Consider the following 23697-nt stretch of genomic DNA (forward strand, 5'->3'; position numbering starts at 1 on the left):
AAGAACTGTGTTAGCAGTAAAAACACAATATTGTGAAATCCAGCCCCAGATTTCAATTCCAGGTTTATTAATTAATTTAATTCAAATTCTGCCAAATGTCATAATGACATTTGAAGTTTTGTGACCAGAGCATTTGCTGGGCCTCTGATCTGCTGGTCCAGTGATGTTACCACTATGCCACTGTGTCTGAATGCCACCAATTAGAGATGCCTTATGTAAAGTAGAATTAAGACACTGACAGATTGTTTGTCATTGACTGTTGTCTCATAAGATCCTCAGCAACTGAAATAGGGTTTTGAATCACGTAAGATTCCAAAGGAGCTTGACAGGTCAAATGCTTAAAAGATATTGGGCTAGATATTACATGTACCCACAATGAGTGTTTTTGTTTTTATGTAATATTAATTGGATGGCAAGCTCACCACTTTGTCACCCACACCCAAGCTCATCTCATAAAACAGCTGGCAGATTGGTGTGAATTTGGCAGCCCTCCCACCATATGTAAATAAATTATTAAGGATTAATTGAACTTGTTTAATGTCAACTAACCCAATATTATGCTGCTGGCATTACAAAATAATTGGAGGAGTGGGGGGATGTTGGTGTCTCTTTCTCTTTAAAAGTGTTTAAAATGGTAGGAAGAAAATGAGTGCTATCTTTGTGGGTTTGACTGCCCTTTATCTATCAGGGGCACCACTTCAAGAAAGTAGTACCCTCTTCCTATCTGCAGAGACGTTTCCTCGACCCATTAACCTTCTTTTTCTAAGTTGCCAAATGTTCCCCTACCTAGAATTCCTGACTTGCCTTACTCTGTAATCCATTTGACCTCCTCTGCAAGCCTGCCTGCAGCCCCACCAGTGTCCACCACAGACTTCTGGCCCTGCCTAGACTGCCAGTTGTTAGCAGCTTCTGGAAATGGGACTTATTCCCAGTGAGGGACAATGTCACACAACCCATTAAGTTAGTTCACCCACAGCACTTTGTAGCTTTGGCATAGGTTTGTTTTTGGCTTGCCACCAGCCTGCCTTTCTTGGGCGAGTGGTGGCTACAGTGGGGGTGCTGTCTGTCTCCCCATTATCTTCTCACCATTTCAAAGTGAGAGCTCTCTCATTTACGACTAAGTTGAGGAATTTCTTCTCTCAGTGGGTCATTAATCTTAGGAATTCTTTAACCCAGGAAACAGTTGAGACTCATTCATTGAATATACATGTACTCGAAGCTGAGATATATTTTTGAACTATAGGGGAGTCAAACGTTATGTGGAACAAGCAAGAAAATAAAGTTCAGACAAAGATCAGGTCAGCCATAGTCTTATTGAACACCAAAGCATGCTTGAGCGACTGAATAATGTATTTCTGCTTCTGTTTGCTCCAGTTCTTCTGTTTGCTCCAGTTCTTCTTCTGTTTGCTCCAGTTCTTCTGTTTGCTCCAGTTCGTTAGAGTTCTTACTGTTCCTCGGAATACACAAATCAAGAAACTTGAGTACTTCCTTTAACATGAGGAAAGAGGTAAATGAGGAAAGTGGGGTTTAGGGACAAAATTCTCAAACACCAAGCCTGCAGAGCAGAAGGTCCATCAGCTGATGGTATAAGAAATGAAATCAAGGATGTACAGGGTACCAGAACTGGAGCAACACAATTCCCAGAGGATTGTAAGGCTGCAGTTGAGTATAGAGTTAAGGGGCAATGTCATGGAGGGACTTGAATACAAAGATGAGAATTTTAGATTTGAAACAATGCTGGATTCAGTGCCATTTATGTCAGAGAACACTGGGATAATGAGTGAAAGTTGTAACTGGCTTGGATTAATGTTTCAGGCATTACTGTTTGATGCTGAGATCTTGGATCTGGATCCATTTTGCATTCTATCCATGTGAATAAAGGCTACAAGGCATTAAATAAAATTGACTGCAGATATTTATGTAGTTTAAGATCTGGAATTCTATGCTAATATGACTTGTGTGAGCCTTTGGTTTGAACAGACGTTCTAGAACAGACTTTGAGGGGTTTTTTTGATGTGATGCATAGAGTTGGGGAGTTATACAGCACAGAAACAGACTCTTTGGCCCAACTCTAGTAGTATATTGGAGACACTGATAATAATACTCAAAGTCCTCCACACAAAATCCGACTCCATTCCACTTGTTATTCATGAAATGCAAATCTGAGATTACCAGTATTTATTTTCAATAAATATTAAAATGAGCAACTTTTAGCTACATTTGTCTATCTTTAGTAAATGTGTTGTGCAACAGAAAAAAATCAATAGAACGAAAAAAATCAATAGAACAAAAAAAAACTAATATGATCAAATAAATCTTTCAGTTTTCTAATGTTTTTTCAGAAGAATTTTGAGTGAAGGGCAGTACAGTCCTACCCATTCATGTAAATCCTGTATGTGTCAACAGCCCACCTATCTCAACCACAAAATAAAGTGTTGTTCCTTTATTTAATTTGCCTATTCTAGTTCATCTCATTATCTCAATGTCAGCATAAGAGATTGTCCTGATGAGTCAGCTGACAGTCTTTATTTGGCCCCAATGTAACCAATTGCAAAAGATTGGTATATCTTGACATCTTGTGTGTCAACATTTTTTGAATATGGTTCAACATAATGGGCAGATGTTTGCAGGCTCAAGCCAAATGTGGAAGCCTTTTAAAAATGTAGGCAAGACCCTGATATCAAGTCCACCCATGTTCAGCAGATTCTTTTTATGTCAGCAGGGTCTCTTGAAACTTTGTGTTGATACCTGTTTATATCAACAAAAGTCCTCTCAGGACTCACAGAATTGAAATATTTGGATAGAACTTGTAGTGATGATATAAGATTTTGGGAAGTTCAGAGAGCAGGGTCTGCTGCCAAAAGTAAATGGGATTGCAGAACATAATTAAGGAACTGATAGCTAATTGGTGGTTGTTTATGATGCAGACTTGAATTTGGGACAATTTGATGTTTTGTGGAGGAGGGCAAGGAGAAACTAAAGAAATTAGAAGTGATGTTTTTAATGTCATTTCTCCAACATAATTCTACTTGTACTGATTTCTTTCAGTTCCTGCCTCCTGCAAGATTCTGTTGTCCCCATGTTTGGGATGTTATTTGTGTCCTGCTTTGAAAACCGAACCAATATATGTATTTAGTTGATCTGCTATCTCTTGGTTCCCCATTATAACATCCCTGCTTCTGACTATGGGGGATCTCCATTTCTCTTGATTAATTTTTTTGCTGTTCACATAATTTTAATCAATCAATTTGTATGTTCTCCATAAAATGACTCACTCTATTTTCCCACTCTCTGATGCACTTCTTGGCCAATTTGTATGCTCCTTCCTTTGATGTAGTTCTGTCCCTAATTTCCCTTGTTAGCTATAGTCAGGTCACCTTTCCCTTTATATTTTTGTGCCAGATGAGAATGAATATTTGTTGCATCTCATTGTTATGTTCTTTAACTATTTGCCATTGCCTGTCCCCCATCATCCATTTAAGTATTATTCCCGATTTATCATAGCTAGCTTGCACCTCATTCTGTAGTAGTTACTTTTATTTAGATTCAGCATGCTAGTCTCAGAATCAACGATGTCACTCTCCATCTTAAAGAAGAAATCTATCATTTTATAGTCACACTACCTCCAGGGGTCTCTCAGATAGGATTAATTGGCAACCATTTTCATTACACAATACCTAGTCTCGGATTTTGTGTTCTCTGGTTGGTTCCTCTAGTTTATAGAACTAGATGCTGATATTCTACTGTAAACTTTAGTGCAAGAAAGCTATCAGAAACTGATCTTCATTTGGAAGAATTTTTGTCTCATTGTGCAAAACATCAGATTGATTTGTTGAAGTTACTCACAAGATGAGAGTATCCCTGTAAGTAATTATTGGTGTTTGCCCTTTGTGAACTGCTGTAATCTGTGTGTTCAAGGTATCCCAACAGTAATGTTGAGGAGTACCAGGATTATACCTAGAAACAATGAAGAAGCAGCAATACATTTTCAGTTCAGGGTAGTGTATGACTCAGAATACTTGCAGCTAACTATGGCATTTCCCATCACATAGTCTAACACAATGAAGGTTTGAAAAGTAAAGGTCAATGTAAAGGTAAATGCGAGGTCTTGCACTTTGGCAAAAAGATGTAGGCAAGACCCTGATATCAAGTCCACCCATGTTCAGCAGATTCTTTTTATGTCAGCAGGGTCTCTTGAAACTTTGTGTTGATACCTGTTTATATCAACAAAAGTCCTCTCAGGACTCACAGACATTGAAATATTTGGATAGAACTTGTAGTGATGATATAAGATTTTGGGAAGATTTTAGACTACTTTCTAAATGGTGAGAAAATTCGTAAAGCCAAAGTACAAAGGGATCTGGGAGTGCTAGTCGAGGATTCTCTAAAGGTCAACATGCAGGTTGAGTCTGTGATTAAGAAAGCGAATGCACTGTTGTCACTTATCTCAAGAGGGTTGGAATATAAAAGCACCATTGTGGTACTGAACTTTATAAAGCTCTGGTTAGGCCCCATTTGGAGTACTGTGTCCAGTTTTGGTCCCCACACCTCAGGAAGGACATACTGGCACTGGAACGTGTCCAGCGGAGATTCACACGGATGATCCCTGGAATGGTAGGTCTAACATATGAGGAACGGCTGAGGATCTTGGGATTGTACTCATTGGAGTTTAGAAGATTAAGGGGAGACTTAATAGAGAAGTACAAGATAATACATGGCTTGGAAAGGGTGGATGCTAGGAAATTGTTTCCGTTAGGTGAGGAGACTAGGACCCGTGGACACAGCCTTAGAATTAGAGGGGGTAAATTCAGAACAGAAATGCGGAGACATTTCTTCAGCCAGAGAGTGGTGGGCCTGTGGAATTCATTGCCGCAGAGTGCAGTGGAGGCCGGGACGCTAAATGTCTTCGAGGCAAAGATTGATAGATTCTTGTTGTCTCGGGGAATTAGGGGCTACGGGGAGAATGCAGGCAAGTGGAGTTGAAGTGCGCAGCAGCCATGATTGAATGGCGGAGTGGACTCGATGGGCCAAATGGCCTTCCTTCCACTCCTATGTCTTATGGTCTTATAGGAATGTGGTCAGCATATATATGGCTAAAGATCTTTTTTGCTTTACTAAAGAAAAAACGCAGTACACTTTTTAAGTGTGTATTATGTTTTGAATTTCTAAGTTAAAAATGCTTCATTTTTGCCAGAGAACTTTGATTTTCATTCATTATGTTTAAAGCAAATGATATATTATGCAGATAGAGCATTGTTGAAGTGTCCCTACTTTAGACAATTTATTATTCACTTCAGTGTCTAGATTTTCTACTATATTTGATGTAAAACTGATTTTGATTTATTTTAGATGTTGTTCTAAATTGGGATAAGTTGTGTTTTGTTTTTCAGATGAGCTGCGACGTGCCCATGCACAAACCGGTGATTCAGACCGAGAGATACAGCAACTACACCAAGAATTGAAGGAAGCACGGGAATTGGCCATAACTAGTAAACAAAAATGTTTTGAAGTGCAAGGTGAATTTTTACAGACATATAATGGCTTGCGCAAAAATAAATCTCACTGATTTTTAGATTGTGTAGTTTCAGCATCAGAAAATAGTCTGGATTTCTTTGAACCCAGGTTCACAAATTCCAGGTGAAACTGTAATTTTCATTATCACACAAGGTGGGACTACAGTCAGCTGTTCTCTGACAAATGCTGTTTGGTGATCATTGTCTCCAGAAAGACCGTCAAGTTACAATTAAAACCCTCATATACACAGGCCAAAGCCATACACTAGTTCAAAATCCAAGCTTTAAAGTAAATGATATCAATATGTATAAATCATAACTTGAATCTCATAACTTCATGGGGATCACTGCTTTAGTTGATATTTTATATGTGATCTCATGTTCTTGTACACTTGTTTTTATCAGCTGGATTGAATATTGTTTAAGATTTGGGAGGCCCTTCAACCCTCCAAGCCTGAGCCAATCCAAATTCTAAATACTATTGATCTTTAAATGTACTTTCCAGCTAATATATTGGAAGGGGACCCTCAAATATAGGTTTTACTTTTAAATTGTGAAATAGTTATTTCCTGGCAAGTTCTACCATTTACATTTTCTTGAAGTTGCTTTGCTTTTCAAAAAAAATCTACATTTTAAAAAACACCTGCATCAGATCCCACATTAAATCCATTAACTTCCATGTTGTTCTGGTTTCTTTACAGCACTACTAGAAGAGGAAAGAAAGATAGCTAAACAGCAGATTGAAGAATCAGCCAGCCAGATCCAAGTGTTGCAAGGTATAAGCTTTCACAAGTTGTTTAATTGGTATAAGTTGACTTCGGAGATATTATGTCAGAGCAATGCTCTTCATCAACCCATATTTGTATTGGTGTTCTTTAATTTTGGATAGATGCCATCAGTCCTGTCTGAATGGCATGTCTTAAATTTAATTTTAAGAGTTTCACTTACATGATATTATTATGTTGCAAACCAGTAGTTAGAAAGCATAAAGACATTTGTATTTAAATAGCATGATGGTAAATGCAAATTTACATGGCATGCTGGAAAGATATTTTTGTTCTCTTGGTAAGGATTTAAAACTAATCCAAGACACTTGGTCAATTGGAATGTCCAAAGTATTACTTGCATTTAGTAAGAACTTATGTTCTTTTTCCATGAAAATGAATTTGGTCATGAAAAATAAAGCATATGGCAATGCAAACTTTCAAACAAGTGAAAATGACTATTGCTTTTTCTGTATGCAGCCCAACTCCACAAATTACAAAAGAACATTGAGATCCTTAGAGAAGAAAAAGAGAATGAAATTATTGAAACACGTGATCAATTAGCAAGTACCCGTAAAGAGATTGTGGCTTTACGACAGACAGCAGTAGAGGCAGCGACAGGTCGTGAAAGTGACATTGCCATTCTCCGAGGGGAATTGCAGAAAGTGCAAACTGAGCTTGAGCAATGGCGGCAAACTGCCTCAGAATATGAAGCAGAAATTTTCAACCTTCAAACAAAGCTCCATCTTCAAACAGAGCAACAAAAGGATAAAGAGAAAGGGGAAGCAATGAAGTTACAAGGTAAGGAGAATGGGAAGGCACTTAGGAAAATTAAGTTTCCAAGATCTTTTGCTATTTTTGATTTACAGAGCAGGAATCCCTTAGCAGCATTCTCGCACAATTGTGTTCAAGTCTCTGGAACGGGACTCAGAAATGAAAATACTATTACTGAGCCACAACTGATGGGGCAAATACAGTTTCTCTACCTTGTTAAAGGCCTCTACCATTTTAAAACTTGTTAAATCATCCCCAAATTTTATAACTGAAAATTGAAGAAAAGCCATGTTAATATAATTTTGCTCAGTTTAACTCAAAATATTTTATTACTGCGGCGAATCTGAGTCCGGTAACTTCCAACACCAATCTTCCCTATGGTAGAATGCCCATAGAGGGTGTTCCAAATGAAACTCTCCAACTGAAGAATCTCTTCCACTATTTTTGAACTCCAACCCCTTTAAGATAAATGACAACATTTAGTTATCCTTTTTGATTAGAACAAAGAAAATTTACAGCGCAGGAATAGGCCCTTCAACCCTCCAAGCCTGAGCCAATCCAAATCCACTGTCTAAACCTATCGCCTAATTCCTAAGCATCTGTATCCCTTTGCTCCACACCTACTCTTGCATCTGTCCAAGCACAGGTTAAATGACTGTACCATGCCTACCAATACTACTTGTGCTGGTAACGTGTTCCAGGCACCTACCACCCTCTGTGTAAAGTACTTGCCGCGTATATAGTTAATCAGTGTTCTGATCAGTGGTCACTGGGCTTGAAACATTAGCTCTGTTTTTCTCCCTATGGATCCTCCCATACCTGGTGAGTTTCACCAATATTTCTGTTTTTGTTTCAGATCTCTAGCACCCTCAGTTCTTTGTTTTATTCTTTTTTGATTATTTCTTACACCAGATTACTAGCTTATTGCCATTTGTGTGCATTGATGCATAAAATTTATTTGCTCCTCATTGCTCAATGTCTCTCATCAATAGTAAATATTCTGATTTATCTCTTGGATCCAAGATGAATTGCCTCATTTTCCTTTGTTCTACTTGCTCCCAACTACATTTAATAGTTCCTCTTTATCAGTTCGACTTGTTATATCTTCAAAGAACTCAAAAACCTTGACTTCCCTTTCACAAAACCATGTGGCTCTGTTAATCGCAATAAGCTTTCAAAATAAGTCCTTACTTATTACTAGACTCTGACATTTCCCCCGTGATAGATGTTAAGTTAACTGGCCTATAGCTTCTTGCTTTCCATCTGCCTTGTTTCTTGAAAAGGGCCATTACTTTAGCGGTTTTCCAATCTGCTGGAACTCTCCTGGAATTCAGTGAGTTCTGGAATATTTTGAACGATGTCTCCACTATCCATGCACTAAGATGCAAGCTATCTAGTCTTGGCAACTTGTTTGCCTTTAATCTCATTAGTCTTTCAAATACATTGTCCCTCATGAGAGAGACAGTTGGAAGATCTTTCTTCCTGTTAGCACTTTACTTATCTGTTATCCTTCAGTTGTTTATAGTGTCCTCCACTTTGAAGAACGAGGAACAATATTGGTTTAAGTTTTCTGCCATTTACCCATTATTAATTCCCCAGTTGTATCCTCCAAGATTACCACACTTTCTTTCACTACTCTCTTTTTATATACCTGTAGAAGCTCTTCTGTTTCTTCTTACATTTCTTGCCAATTTATTTTCATAGTAAATTTTCTTCCTTTTTAGCCATCCACCACTGGTCTCCAAAAACAAGCAGTCCCAATCCTTTGACCTACCACCAGTTATGTCATTTTATCTGCCTTAGTTTTTGATTGGATACTTTCCTTTGCCACCTTTGTTAACCACAGGTGGGTCATGTTCTCATATCATTTTAACCAAAATAAAGTTTTGTTGAGCGTTATGAAACATCTGCATGAACGTCTGCCACTGCTCATCCACTGACCTACCACTTTGTTTTATTTTCCGAGTCTTTGCCTGATACTTTTCTCTCTTTGTGCCTCTTATTTAAGTTGGGGACACTGGTTTGACACTCAACTTGTTTGTCCTAAAACTGAATTCAAAATTCTACCATAATGTGTTTACTGCAGAGTTCTTATTAATACTACATTGTTCTGCATTATTTGTTCCCCTGTAGGTTCTGTAATGTGCTGCTCTAAGAAACAAACTCTGATGCACTATCCAAATTCATCTTCCATGTTATCCCTGTCCATCTGATTTTTATCCAGTCAATATGCAGATTTAAATTATACATTTAGTGCTCTCCTTACACACCTCCATTGTTTCCCAATTTATACTTTGTCCTACAATGAGAAAACTCTTTAGCACCTATGATTTTTTTTTATTTACTAGGCCTTAGTTTCACCCAAACAGAGTCCACATGTATGCATATCATTATGATATTGATACCATCCTTTATTAACAAAACTATCTCATCTGCTTTTCTTTGTGCCAACACTTCTTATTTGTCAAATAGCCTTGAGTTTTGAGTTCCCATCTTGATCACCCTGTAACTATGTCTCCATAATAGTTATCAAGTCCTATTCATTTATCTCTGTTTGTGTCATCAGTGCATTTGTGTTGTTACAAGTGCTCCATACATTCAGCTAAAGACCCTAAGATATAGCCACAGCCTGCCCTTTCATCATAAGATGAGCCTTTCATCCCAGAAATGAGTCACTGCACTGCAATATATATAATTTCTTAGGTAAGGAAATTACCTGACAGTATCAGACACAGTAATCCAGATGCATCAGTAGGCCATTTATAGCTACAGCAACACTTTTGTATTTGATTCCCCTTGCAATAAATGCCAATATTCCAATTGCTTTCCAAATCAATTGCATTACATGCATTCTAACATGTTTCATGTAGCAGAACTCCCAGATGCTTCTAGACCCCAGAATTCTATAATTTCTCTCTATATTTAATTAATTTACTACTTTTCTATATTTCCTGCTAAAGTGGACAAGTTCACACTATCCTCTATCTGCCACATTTTTACCATTCACCTATCTCTGTCCCTTTGCAGACTTCTTGGATTCTCGAACAACTTATTTTACTACATATCTTTGTGTCATCGGCAAACTTAGCTATCATACATTTTGTTTCATCCAAGTCATTGATAATAGATTTGTTATTAGTTGAGCACTGACTCCTGTTGCACTCCACTAGTTGCAGTTTACCAGCATGAAAATGATCCCTGTATCCCTTCTTTTGTATTTCTGTAAGTTAACCAATCTTCTATCTATGCTAACATGTTAACCCTACACCATAGAGCTCTTAGTTTGTGTTGAAGATATTAACAAATGCCTTTTGGAAATCTACATTCTCTGCATCTACAGATTTCCCTCTATCCATGTCTCTTGGTACTTTCTCAAAGAAGTCTAATAAATTAGTCAAACATGACTTTCACAAAGTAATATTGACACTACTTGTTTGTATTATGATCTTCTAAGTGTCCTGGTAGTTCTTCCATAATAATGGATTCTAATATTTTCCCTATGACAGATAATAGGCTAGATAACCTATAGTTTCCTGCTTTCTCTTCCCTCCCCCCACCCTCCATTTTTTTGAATAAAGTTTATCACCATCATCCTCACAGTTGACAGTACTTACAATTTTATGTCCTCTGCAAATTTTGAAGTTATGCACTGCAGTCTAAGGGTGAGTTCTTAATATAGATCAAGGAAAAAATGGTGCTTGTAGATCACTTCACTCAGAATCACTGCACACATTGGTATGTAAGCTTGGAATTCAAACCTTTTGATTCAGTTTTAATAAAGGATGACAATCCATGTTGGAATTTTTGCTTTCCGCACATTTATCAGTGCATGCTTTGATCTGTGTATACAAAACGCATGAAACAGAATTTTTAAAGTGAAGAAAGGTATTCTGTCTTGGAATTAAATGTTTGCTATTGGTCTAAAATATCAATATTTGCTTAACTGAGTTATCTCTAATCTGTTTGGGTTTGGCACATAAAGCAAAACAGGATTGAGTGGAGACTGTTTGGTATCCAAAATCATGTAATGTGCTTAACATAAACAAAATGTATTTTCATCAACTGTAAAAATTTATATTCTTTACATGACTACTGGCACAATTGGTAATTATATTTTTTGCAGTCACTACGTTATGATCATAAAATGGCAAATTACTAAACTTTGTAACAAGCTTGTCAAGTTTGGATGAGAACTAAAATGCTATTGTCACTTGGGAAAATGCTCTGCTTTGTATTACACAATTTGTGTGTAAAGGGGCAAAGGTCAGTGCTATGACATTGATGTACTCATGCCATTGACCTGTGATCCATGCTTGAGTTGAGCGTTGTGATTAATTAGTGGCATAAAAATGCAGACAATGTGTTACCCGTTGGCCAAATGACATTTTCAACCAGAATGGATGACCAGTTGACTGGCAGCATTCACAGAAAGTCCTGCCAGTAAAATTTGCTGGGCCTCTGAATAAAACAGACACAGGACTGCTGTCCAGTTTATCTGAAGTTAAGAAGAGCACTATGACGCATCAACTAATCTAGTAGAGATGTACGTTGGCCCTGCAATTGTTATTATGGCACTTTAAGAAGGATCAAGAAAAATGTCATGCAAAATCAAATGGGCAGAAACCTTGACAATATGTAAACTATTTATTCATCCTGTCCTTAATCATTTGAAATAGCTTACAAAATAGGGGATAAATTATCTTGTTAAAAAGCACTAAAATGTATGACTGTATGATAGTGCTAACTTCCACTTCCAAAAAAAATTTGACTTTGAGAATAAAATCTTTCATCTCTATGTCTTCAGTAAATTAGTAATTGACCCAGAGTTTCTTCTATTGCAGTTTTACCATTTTATGTTTCATCAGAATTGGCACAACTGTAGATTTAAGTGGGACTTTTATTGGTTGCATATCATTCAATAGGCATTACAGGATGGGTGGGAATCTGCCCAACAGCCGTAGTCTGAATCATCAGGCACATGAGAATGTGTGTGAGAAAATTTACATCATCAGATTCTTGCCAAAATGCTTATGCAATGAGAATGTTCATTTTAGATCATTTTTCATTTTGTTTTCTTTTGAAGTATAATAGAATTTTATAAATCTTATTTGAAATCTTAATTGTTTAATAAAAGATATGTTTTGTTTTCGGCGAATAACAAGTTTTCTTTTCCCCATGTGACAAATACTTCAACGAATAACGCAGTAGACAGCTTATGTGTTATCAATTTATTTTCCAGTAACTGGACCTTGTCCCACAAGGCCTTAACATTTTCAGTGTTTATATTTTGTTTTGACTCCCTTTACCAATAAGCCATGATATCACTTCCAGAGAACATCCTGTTAAATTGGAGGCATGTACTTACAATTGGCTAACTTGGACATACAAGTCTTTTTTTAATGTATTTTGTTTTAAATTTAATCACTTTGTTAATCCTGATATTCAGTTCACAAATTAATTTACATTATCTACTGGTCCAGACGTAATTCTGAAGTGAAGAAAGAGTAGTTCAGAGGCCCCCTCTTTTTTTTTGCCTTCTGAAATATTAGTAATTGATCGGCAAAGAAAAGCACACTAGTGTATTAAGATACTGATGGGAAGTTCACTTATTCGGCAGCTGAAGTGTTTGTTTTACAAAGATGATACTACCACGGGCAATATTGACCTTATTTTACAAATGTAGAATCGCTTAAGTCATGAGTATCAAAGAGAAAAGTGAGTTATGAGAAGAAAGAACAGGCATTAATATAAGACTCTTGCACAAGCAAAAACTGTTTGTAAACTAACTTCAACTTTAGCGACTGGTAAGGCAAATTCAGCAACACATATTTTTGTGCACTTTTATAACTGCAGAATTTCTTTTATTTTCCCTATCTGATGTAGCAATTGCTTCTACTGTATATACTTGAGTTATAGTCGATCTCATGTAAAAGTCGACGCTAGTTCTTTACAGATAACAGATCAACATTTATGAGTCAGCGTCCTGCTGTAGCTTTCCAGTCTGCCGGTTGTTCTGCTCCACTCCCTGTCTTCCAGTCTGCTGGCTGTTTGTTCCGTTCCAGATTTTCAGAATTACCATAATTTGTTTTTTATTATTCATTTAGAGATCATTTGAGCTTCTGCTAAAGATATGGTATAAATTTTGATGGGCATGAATTTCAGCCCCTCAAAATTAATATCCATATTATAGTCAACCCCATAAATTTAACCTTAAAAAGTAGTAAAAAAAATTTGACTATTACTCGAGTATATATGGTAATCCAGAACCATCTTGATCAATATATTTATTATTATTATCATAAAATTAAAATGTGGAAAAATGCAGATTCTGTTTTGTTGTAGATGCTTTATGAATATTGTGGTACAGCTACCCTATTGTAATCTTTTAAATGTTGTTACTGATAGGTAAACTGGATGAATTACAAAAGCAGAGCAATGGGCTACAGAATGATTGTGATTCTCTTCGACAAGAAAAAGTTATTCTGACAGAAAAGCTACAGTGGTTTGAGGAAGAGCTCCAATGGCAAGTTCCAGCAATTGCTGCTTATTTATTATTCATGTTTTTATTTCTGGTGTGTCTATTTCTGATCTGTGTTCATTTTAAAAATACGTCTCGTAACTTGATTTGCCAAAATACTGACATTATTTCCCACTAGCATCTCTATTCAAATGATGCAGTCAGCACATCCTTAGCTAGGGGTTCAGGTACACAGTTGCATCACTGGGTAGACTGATGGTTAAGAAGACGTTTAACACAATTGCCTTCATTGCTCAGACCATTGAGTACAGGAGTTGGGATGTCATGTTGAGGATGTTGGTGAGGCCACTTTGGAAGTACTATGTACAGTTCTGGTGGCCCTGTTATAGAAAGGATGTTATTAAAGAGAGTTCAGAAAAGATTTGCCAGGATGTTGTCCGGACTGGAGGGTTTAAGTCGTAAGATGAGCCTGATAAGCTGAGACTCTCTTTTTTTCACTGGAGCCTAGGCTTTTGAGACATGACTTTATAAAGGTTTATAAAATGATGAGGGGCATAGATAAGGTGAGTAGCAAAGATCATTTCTCAAGGGTGGTGGAGTTCAAAACTAGGGTCATATTTTTAAGGTTTGTGGAGAAAGATTTAGAAGGGATCTGAGGGGCAATGTTTTCTTGCAGAGGATGTTTCAAATGTGGAATGAACTGCCATAGGAAATGGTAGGAGCAGGTATAGTTACAACATTTAAAAGACATTTGGACAGGTACATGAATAGAAAAGATTTAGGGGGATGTGATCCAAACGTAGGCAAATGGGATTATTTAGTTTGGGAAACAGAGGGGTAAATTGACCCAAAGGGTCTCTTTCTATGCCACTATGACTCAAATCAGATTCAGTATTTGCTAAAAATGAACTTTATAGCAAATCACATTTGTGTGTCAGTATATTGTGTTTCAACTCCCCACCCCTCAAGATGTCTAGGGGATCTGAGATATATCCCAACAAAGCAAGGAAAAAAATAATCTTGGACTAATTAAACCTCAATCATTTCTGTATACAAAGTTTATTGGCTAGTTGTACAACAGCATTGCCAGCAGCTTAGAAGTATATTGCCTCTCTTTATCCTGAAGTATTGGAACGGTGGAAATGAGAAGACTGATTTATTAGAATATCCTGTCAGTTTCTTGCCTTGAACTTGAAATATGTGTTCATTGAGTTTACCAATCAAAAGCTGTAAGAATTTGTCGCAGAATATTGTTGTGTACCATGTATTCCTAATGTGGAAATTCCAGTCAGCCACCTGTGAAGATACTTCAGGAGAATTTAAGGTATATGAAGGAGTTGGGTAAAAAGGTGTTTTTGCGCAGTGTCATACCCTCTACTTTGGATAAGTTTCCAAGAAAGACAACAATCATGTCAACGTACTAACTGATATATAGTATATCTCTTAGTTAAAATACATATAAGATTATTTAGAATTTACCTCAGTTACTCCTTGTGGCAAAGTGTATTATATCTTTTAACAGATATTTACAGGTATTTAAAGCAAAGGGGGATGTAAAGTATATGGAAAGAAAGCAGGTGAGTTGGATACGTTTTGAACTGCTCTACCAAACTGTTGACACAGGCTTGATTAACACAGTTCTCTACTCTGCGAAAAACTAAGTTCTGAAAAGTTGTTTAACAGATGAAGTTAATTTCAACTTTGTTTTAAGTTGATTATACTTTAATAGTTCACTTCTAGATATGAATGAAGGAAATATTGAAAAGCAATCTATGATTATTGTTACAGTGCTCAGCAACAGAGTGTTAAGCTGACCAAAGATGTCAGTGGACTAGAGATTTCTCGGAAAGAGCTAGAAGTTCAGGTTGGAATGTTGAAGGAGCAACGCTTACAAGAGACAAATGGACTAAGAGAACAATTAGCACAGGCTGAAAATGAGACTCAGAAATTTCAGAAACAGGTAATATACCTCTTATGGAAGAACTGCATTAACTATAACGTACTTCCCAAGTGTTTATTCTGATAATTTCATACAATAGTAATCTAGGCTTTTTTTCAATTAAATGTGCATCATACTGCAGAATATATGGGGATAGTGAGGAAAGTTACCCAAATAAAGAGAGTGAATGTATTCCATGAATTAAAAGCCAAAGTTTACCTGAAAGGCAACAAGGTAGATGCTAAAACAGAGACCCAATTACAATTATGGAATGATTAATCCAAACTCTATCTTTGGAAAGGATAGAGAAATTTGAAAAGGTTTAAGTCATAGTATTGATGAAACACAATAATTATTGCTATGAAAAGAAGGCATTTCAACGAGGATGACCATTGCAGTGGAAAGATTGAGCAAGATTAGAGAATAACAAAAGATGAAAAATCTATCTAGTTACAATGGGAGATTCTAATTTTTACTTTGACTAGAAAAAGTAATGCAGCTGGAATAAGAAAGACAAATCCTTTTGTTTTCTAGAACAAATATGTTTTAGAATCAACTTTATTTAATGATGAACAAGACATCATCATTCAACAATCTGACAGTAAGGGAGCATTGTTTTTTTCAGTGTGACCATCATATGGTTGAGTCTGTCATAGGTTCAGATGAAGAGGGGAAAGTCACAGATTGGTTTGTTAACTAAGAAGAGCCTCAACAAGTTGAGAAATAAACTGAGCATAGTAAATTAGGTTGGACCGTTGGTGGGATAACCTACATGAGAATGTTAAATGCTTTACAAAAAAGTGATAGTGCAGAAAAACAATGGAGCTTAAGGTCAGCAAATCTCAAGGACCTGATTATTTCCTTTCAGGGTGTTAAATAAAGTGAAAAAATAGTAGATGCATTTGTCTAATTCTTTGAAAAGTGTCCAGCAATTGTGCCTTTGGATTGAAAATTGCAAATCTGGCTCCATTATTTAAATTGAAAGGGTCTAAATAAATTGATAATTACCAGTTTAAAATGAGTTGTGGAGAAGTTACTGGAATCTATCAGTAGAGACAATAACTGACCACTTGGACAAATATTCACATCGCTGTGTATTTGAATGGATTTATGAAGGTAGATGATGTCTGACTTGACTTACTGAAATTTTGGATAAAATGAGTTTCTAAAAGACAGTTGATAAGGTTTCACACAAGTTAAATAGCAAATTTAGAAATCTGATGAAATTACTTATGGACTTGAGATTGGAATTGATTTAATTAGGTGATAGGCGATAGAGAATTGGGATAAAATATTTGTTCTGTAATTGGTAGGATGTGACTAGTGGTATTCACCTGGGAACACCGGGGGGGGGGGGGCGCGTTGAAGGAAGGGAATGATGTGTTAATTCATTCCGGAGCATTTTCTGTGCTGCATCGCACCATTTCTGCTGTGAGAAGCTTCCAGTAGGTTGGTACACCACAAGTACAGTCATCTCATTAAAGAAATAGAGGGAGACTGTACTATATGGGTATGTGATGGCCTAGTGATAATTATCACTGGGCTGTTAATCTCGAGTCGAAAAGGGTGGCACTAGAAAAGCACAGCAGGTCAGGCAGCATTTAAGGAACATGGGAGTCAACATTTCGGGCATAAGCCTGAAGGACATTCCTGATGAAGGGCTTATGCCCGAAGCATCTACTCTCCTGCTCCTCAGATGCTGCTTCACCTGCTATGCTTTTCTTGCTGAAGTCCTCGGTTTCTCCCTGTTAATCTAAAAACTCAGGTAATGTTCTGGGGACTTGGGTCAAAATCCTGCCATGGCAGATGGTGGAACTAAGAATCTAATGATGATCATGAAGCCATTGCCGATTATTGAGTAAAACCCATCTGTTTCACAAATGTCCTTGAGGGAAGGAAATCTACTATCCTTATCTGTTCCAGCCTACATGTGACTCCAGACCCACAGCAATGTGGTTGACTCTGAACTGAGCTTTGGCTAATTAGAGAGGGGCAATAAATGTTAGACCAGCCAGTGACATCCTGTTATCCTACATCAGTGACACATGAATAAATTTTTTAAAAACTCAAACTGAGGTTGACTTGTATTGGCTGTGTAGTGGGAAAATGTTGTACTGCTCTACTACAGTCAGTGCACACAAAACAAAGCCATTCATTACCTCACAAGTGAAAATGTCATTGAGATCATTTGGAGAGATCATAAGCAGCTCTCACTGAAACCAAGAATATCTCTTCCTGTTCTTTCCCCATACTGACAAAAGTGAAAGTTTGATTTTATTTTAATGTACTTATTGGAGAGATTAATTCTGTACTTAAAACACCTGCACCAATTGTGATGCTTAATGTAAGCTCAGAACAGCAAACTTACCTGAATTTATAACTTGATAAGAAACATTAGCCTTTTGAAAGAAGGAGATTCTTTGACTAAATTCATTTGATTGAAGAGCAAGTTCAAGCTATTTGTTCTCCCTGGAAGTTATTTTGAGGCTGGCTATTCATGCTGAAGTATCAAGTAATAGTTGTCTTCCTACACCTTTTCCATTTGATCTTTCTTCTTGTGTTACCCTTAATTGTAAGTAGTGTTAGGTTATTTGACTGTGGTATGTACAGCATATCTGGCACTGAGCCACACAGCTCAGGATCCACTGCATAAGTAATTGCATTCAGGAGCAGAGTAATGTGAGAATGCCAGAGGGAAAACATCGGAAAGAAAAATAATATTAAATAGTTTGTTCAACTAAAAGTATAACTGCATTTGTATAAATCATGCAAAGATTACATTATCAAAGGATTAGACACAAACTGAAACATTCTGATTAAATCATTGAATTTAAAACTCTAAACAAGTACTTGCTACACATGTTCAGAATAAGCATAGTATCTACAACATCCTCCCTATATTTGATATATGTTCTAGTATGAGGCAAATCAGACTACGTATCTGGAGTTGAAGGAAAAGCTTGACAAGACTCAGAAAGAGAATGAGTCCATCACAGAAGAACTCGAAAATTGTAAAGAAAATTTGAAGCTGCTGCAACAGAAGGGAAACAATGTAAGTCTTACTGATTAGCTTTTATGCCTAGTGTTCTTTAATTAATTTTATGTCAAGTTCCATGTTAAATGTTTTTCATCTGTTGAAATAAGCTTATAAATTTTAAGTCTGATAGGAGATCAAATTTTTATATCATTTCCAGTTACAACTGCACAAACCATTGTAAATTATACAGCAGACTTTTATTAACAGTCACCTGTGGGATCAGAAGAATATACCATTTAATCAACTATTCCGGTTGATCAAGAGGTCCACATAATCAGTGTAAAAATGCACACTAAGTAATAGAAATGTAATACGGAGGTAAACACATCACTGTTATATTTACTTACAACATAAATCACTTAATAACACAACTTTGACCATATGACAGAGGAGTCGAAGTAAGGCCATTTGCCCCACCGAGTCCACTCCGCCATTCAATCATGGCTGATGGGCATTTCTGACACCTCCCTCCCCTTCCTGGACCCCTCCATCTCCATTAGTGACAACCGACTTGACACTGACATTTTTAGAAACCCACCGACTCCCACAGCTACCTGGATTACACCTCTTCCCACCCTATCTCTTGCAAAAATGCCATCCCGTATTCCCAGTTTCTCTGCCACCACCATATCTGCTCCCAGGAGGACCAGTTCCACCACAGAACACACCAGATGGCCTCCTTCTTTAGAGACCGCAATTTCCCTTCCCACGTGGTTAAAGATGCCCTTCAACGCATCTCATCCACATCCCGCACCTCCGCCCTCAGATCCCACCCCTCCAACCGTAACAAGGACAGAACGCCCCTGGTGCTCACCTTCCACCCTACAAACCTTCGCATATCATCTGCCGACATTTCCACCACCTCCAAAAAGACCCCACCACCAGGGATATATTTCCCTCCCCACCCCTTTCCGCCTTCTGCAAAGACCGTTCCCTCCGTGACTACCTGGTCAGGTCCACACCCCCCTACAACCCACCCTCCCATTCTGGCACCTTCCCCTGCCACCGCAGGAACTGTAAAACCTGTGCCCACACCTCCTCCCTCACCTCTATCCAAGGCCCTAAAGGAGCCTTCCACATCCATCAAAGTTTTACCTGCACATCCACTAATATCATTTATTGTATTCGTCGCTCCCGATGTGGTCTCCTCTACATTGGGGAGACTGGGCGCCTCCTAGCAGAGCGCTTTAGGGAACATCTCCGAGACACCCGCACCAATCAACCAAACCGCCCCGTAGCCCAACTTTTCAACTTCAACTCCCCCTCCCACTCTGCCAAGGACATGGAGGTCCTGGGCCTCCTTCACCGCCGCTCCCTCACCACCAGACGCCTGGAGGAAGAACGCCTCATCTTCTGCCTCGGAACACTTCAACCCCAGGGCATCAATGTGGACTTCAACAGCTTCCTCATTTCCCCTTCCCCCACCTCATCCTAGTTTCAAACTTCCAGTTCAGCCCTGTCCCCTTGACTTGTCCGACCTGCCTAGCTCCTTTTTCCACCTATCCACTCCACCCTCCCCTCCCTGACCTATCACCTTCATCTCCTCTCCCACTCACCCATTGTACTCTATGCTACTCTCTCTCCACACCCACCCTCGTCTAGCTTATCTCTCCACGCTTCAGGCTCACTGCCTTTATTCCTGATGAAGGGCTCTTGCCCGAAATGTCGATATCGCTGCTCGTTGGATGCTGCCTGAACTGTTGTGCTCTTCCAGCACCACTAATCCAGAATCTGGTTTCCAGCATCTGCAGTTATTGTTTTTACCTCTCTTTCAACTCCACTTACCCACTCTCTCCCCGTCGCCATTAATTCTTTGCAAGCCCAAGAATTTATCAATCTCTGCCTTGAAGACATTTAATTACCCAGCCTCCACTGCACTCTCTGTGGCAATGAATTCCACAGGCCCACACTCTCTGGCTGAAGAAATGTCTCTCATTTCCATTCTAAAGTGACTCCTTCTAAGTCTAAGGATGTGACCACTGGTCCTAGTCTCCCTGCCTAGCGGAAACAAATTCCCAGTTTCCACCCTTTCTAAGCCGTGCATTATCTTGTAAGTTTCAATTAGATCACCCCTCAACCTTCTAAACCCTAATGAATACAGTCCCAGGATTCTCAGCTGTTCATCATATGTTAGGCCGACCATTTCAGGGACCATGTGTGTGAATCTCTACTGGACACCCTCCAGTCCCAGTATCTCCTTCCTGAGTTGTGGGGCCCAAAATTAGACATAGTATTCTAAATGGGGCCTAACTAGAGCTTTATAAAGTCTCAGTGGTACATCGCTGCTTTTATATTCCGACCCTCTGGAGATAAGTGACAACATTACTTTTACTTTCTTAACCATAGACTCAACCTGCAAGTCTACCTTTAGAGAATTCTGGACTAGCGGTCCCAGATCCCTTTGTACTTTGGCTTTATGAATTTTCTCACCGTTCAGAAAATGGTCCATGCCTGTTTTCCATTCTTTTTTCCAAAGTGCAAGACCTCCCATTTGCTTCCGTTGAATTCCATCAGCCATTTCCTGGACCAGTCTCCTAAACTATCTATAAATCTTTCTGCAGCCTCCCCACCTCCTTAGAACTACTTGTCTGTCCACCTAACTTCATATCATCGGTGAACTACGCCAGAATGCCACCAGTCCCTTCATCTAGATCATTAATATATAAAGTGAACAGCTGCAGCCCCAAAACTGAACCCTGCGGGACACCACTTGTCAGCTGCCATTCTGAAAAATAACCTTTTATCCCAACTCTCTCCCTTCTGTCAGACAGCCAATCCTCAATCCATGCCAGTAGCTCACCTCGAACACCATGGGCCATCACCTTACTCAGCAGCCTCCCGTGAGGCACCTTATCAAAGGCCTTTTGGAAGTCTAGGTAGACCACATCCACTGGGTTTCCCTGCTCTAACCTACTTGTTACCTCTTCAAAAAATTCTAACAGATTTGTCAGGCACAACCTCCCCTTACTAAATCCATGCTGACTTGTTCTAATCCAACCATGCACTTCCAAGAATTTAGAAATCTTATCCATAACAATGGATTCTAGAATTTTACCTACAACTGGGTTAAGCTAATCAGCCTATAAATTTCTATCTTTTGTCTTGATCCTTTCTTGAACAAGGGAGTTACAACAGCGATTTTCCAATCATCTGGGACTTTCCCTGACCCCAGTGATTTTTGAAAGATCACAACCAAGGCCTAAGCCATTTCCTCAGCCACCTTCCTCAGAACCCTAGGATGTAGCCCATCTGGGCCAGGAGAGTTTTTCAATTTTTAGACCTTTTAAGCTTTTCTAACACTTTCCCTTTTGTACTGGCTACCATACTCTACTCTGCCCCTCAACTCTCCTTAATTGTTGGGATATTACTCTTGTCTTCCAATGTGCAGACTGACACAAAGTACTGATTAAGTTCTTCAACTATTTCCTTCTCTCCCATCACTAGCCTTCCTGCATCAATTTGGAGCAGCCCAATTTCTACTTTTGCCTGTTTGTTTCTTATGTATTGAAAGAAACTTTTACTATCATTTCTAATATTACTGGCTAGCTTACCTTCATATTTGATCCTCTCCTTCCTTCTTTCTCTCTTTGTTATCCTCTGTTTGTTTTGTAGTATTCCCAATCTTCTGATTTCCTAGTGCTCTTGGCCAATTTATAGGCTCTCTCTTTTTCTATGATATATTTCCTGACTTCCTTTGACAGCCATGGCTGTCTAATTCCCCCTTCCCCCCGGATAATCTTTCTTTTCTTTGGAATGAACCTCTGTATTGTGTCCTCAATTACACCCAGAAACTCCTGCCATTGTTGCTCTACTGTCTTCCCCATTAGGCTCTGCTTCCAGTCAATTTTCGTCAGTTCCTCTCTCATACCCCTGTAATTACCTTTATTTAACTAACACCATTTCATCCGATTTTGCCTTCTCTTTTTCAAGCTGCAGACTGAACTCTACCATATCATGATCGCTGCCTCTTAAGTGTTCCCTTTAAGATTTTTTTATAAAGTCTGACTCATTACATAGCACTAAGTGCAGAATAGCCTGCTCCCTTGTGGGCTCCATCACAAGCTGTTCCAAAAAGCCATCCTGTAAGCATTTCATGAATTCCCTTTCTTTGGATCCACCAACAACATTTGTTCACCCAGACCATTTGCATATTTAAGTCTCCCATGATCACTGTGACCTTGCCTTTCTGACATGCCCTATCTATTTCCTGATACATCTTGCACCCCTGATCCTGACCACTGCTGGGAGGTCTGGACATAACTACCTTTATTTTTTTTTGCCTTTGTCATTCAACTCCACCCACACAGGCTCCACATCTGACCCTATGTCATTCAGTGCTATAAATTTAATTTCATTCTTAACTAACAAGGCAACCCTGCCCCCTCTGCCCACCTCCCTGTCTTTTCGATAAGTTGTAAATCCTTGGATGTTTAACTGTCAGTCCTGAACCCCCTGCAACTATGTCTCTGTGATGCCTATCACATCATAATCATTCACAATGCCTAAAATAAACTTACCAGCAGACAGCCTTCCCACTCACATCCTCAGTTGACTACTTGATGTCGCAGAGATTGCGATAATACAGTGAACTTCCGGTATTTCAGATATATAATTTTTGCCTGTTTATTGAGAGTCAATTCAAAAGATGCTGGTTAAAAGAAATTTTGCTGTATATTATACTTATATCTAAATCAAATTTATTAGCCTTTTCATGCCAAAGTAATACACTAACCAAATTAGTGTTGAAATACAACTTTTATGCCTTTGATTTTACTAAAAGCTTAAATCAAGGAGTCATAATTGGGCTTGAAAGCATTAGGAAATAAACAACTGGGATTTCCTGTTGAAGTGCTGCTATATTCAACTGGCTTACCTACACTTCTACCACTCTTGATTAAGTTCCTACATATCTTTTTGCTTTTTCACAGTAAAATCTGAAAAATATCTTTGAAATTATACTGGAGAAAAGCAAATTCTGATAATCTTGGGCTACACACTCCTGATAAACCGGGAGGGCCAACTGCTGAGTAGAATGATGGCGGTACCTATAACCTGACATAACTTGTGAAGAATGAAATACAGATTAGAAACGTGGTTCAGGTGGAGGCCATCCCATCAGTTCAGGTGCTACTTTCTGTAGTATTGGTGCCACTGCCCCTTTGCGCTGGAACCCATTCCTACATCAGTCCTTG

At 38.4% G+C, this 23697-nt stretch overlaps 1 protein-coding gene across 30 annotated transcripts in view; it reads left to right on the forward strand.

The window, feature by feature from the left end:
- Positions 1-23697, forward strand: part of slmapa (sarcolemma associated protein a) — a 269091-nt gene that overhangs the window by 237147 nt on the left and 8247 nt on the right. For all 30 annotated transcript variants that reach the window (XM_072582350.1, XM_072582348.1, XM_072582347.1 and 27 more), the window contains 6 exons: positions 5391-5516; positions 6215-6289; positions 6758-7078; positions 13457-13574; positions 15318-15489; positions 18386-18520. In XM_072582350.1, coding sequence (XP_072438451.1) covers positions 5391-5516; positions 6215-6289; positions 6758-7078; positions 13457-13574; positions 15318-15489; positions 18386-18520 — 947 coding nt within the window. The remainder of the gene's footprint in view (positions 1-5390; positions 5517-6214; positions 6290-6757; positions 7079-13456; positions 13575-15317; positions 15490-18385; positions 18521-23697) is intronic.

Source organism: Chiloscyllium punctatum, chromosome 12 (genome assembly GCF_047496795.1).
Source record: "Chiloscyllium punctatum isolate Juve2018m chromosome 12, sChiPun1.3, whole genome shotgun sequence".
Taxonomy (NCBI): domain Eukaryota; kingdom Metazoa; phylum Chordata; class Chondrichthyes; order Orectolobiformes; family Hemiscylliidae; genus Chiloscyllium; species Chiloscyllium punctatum.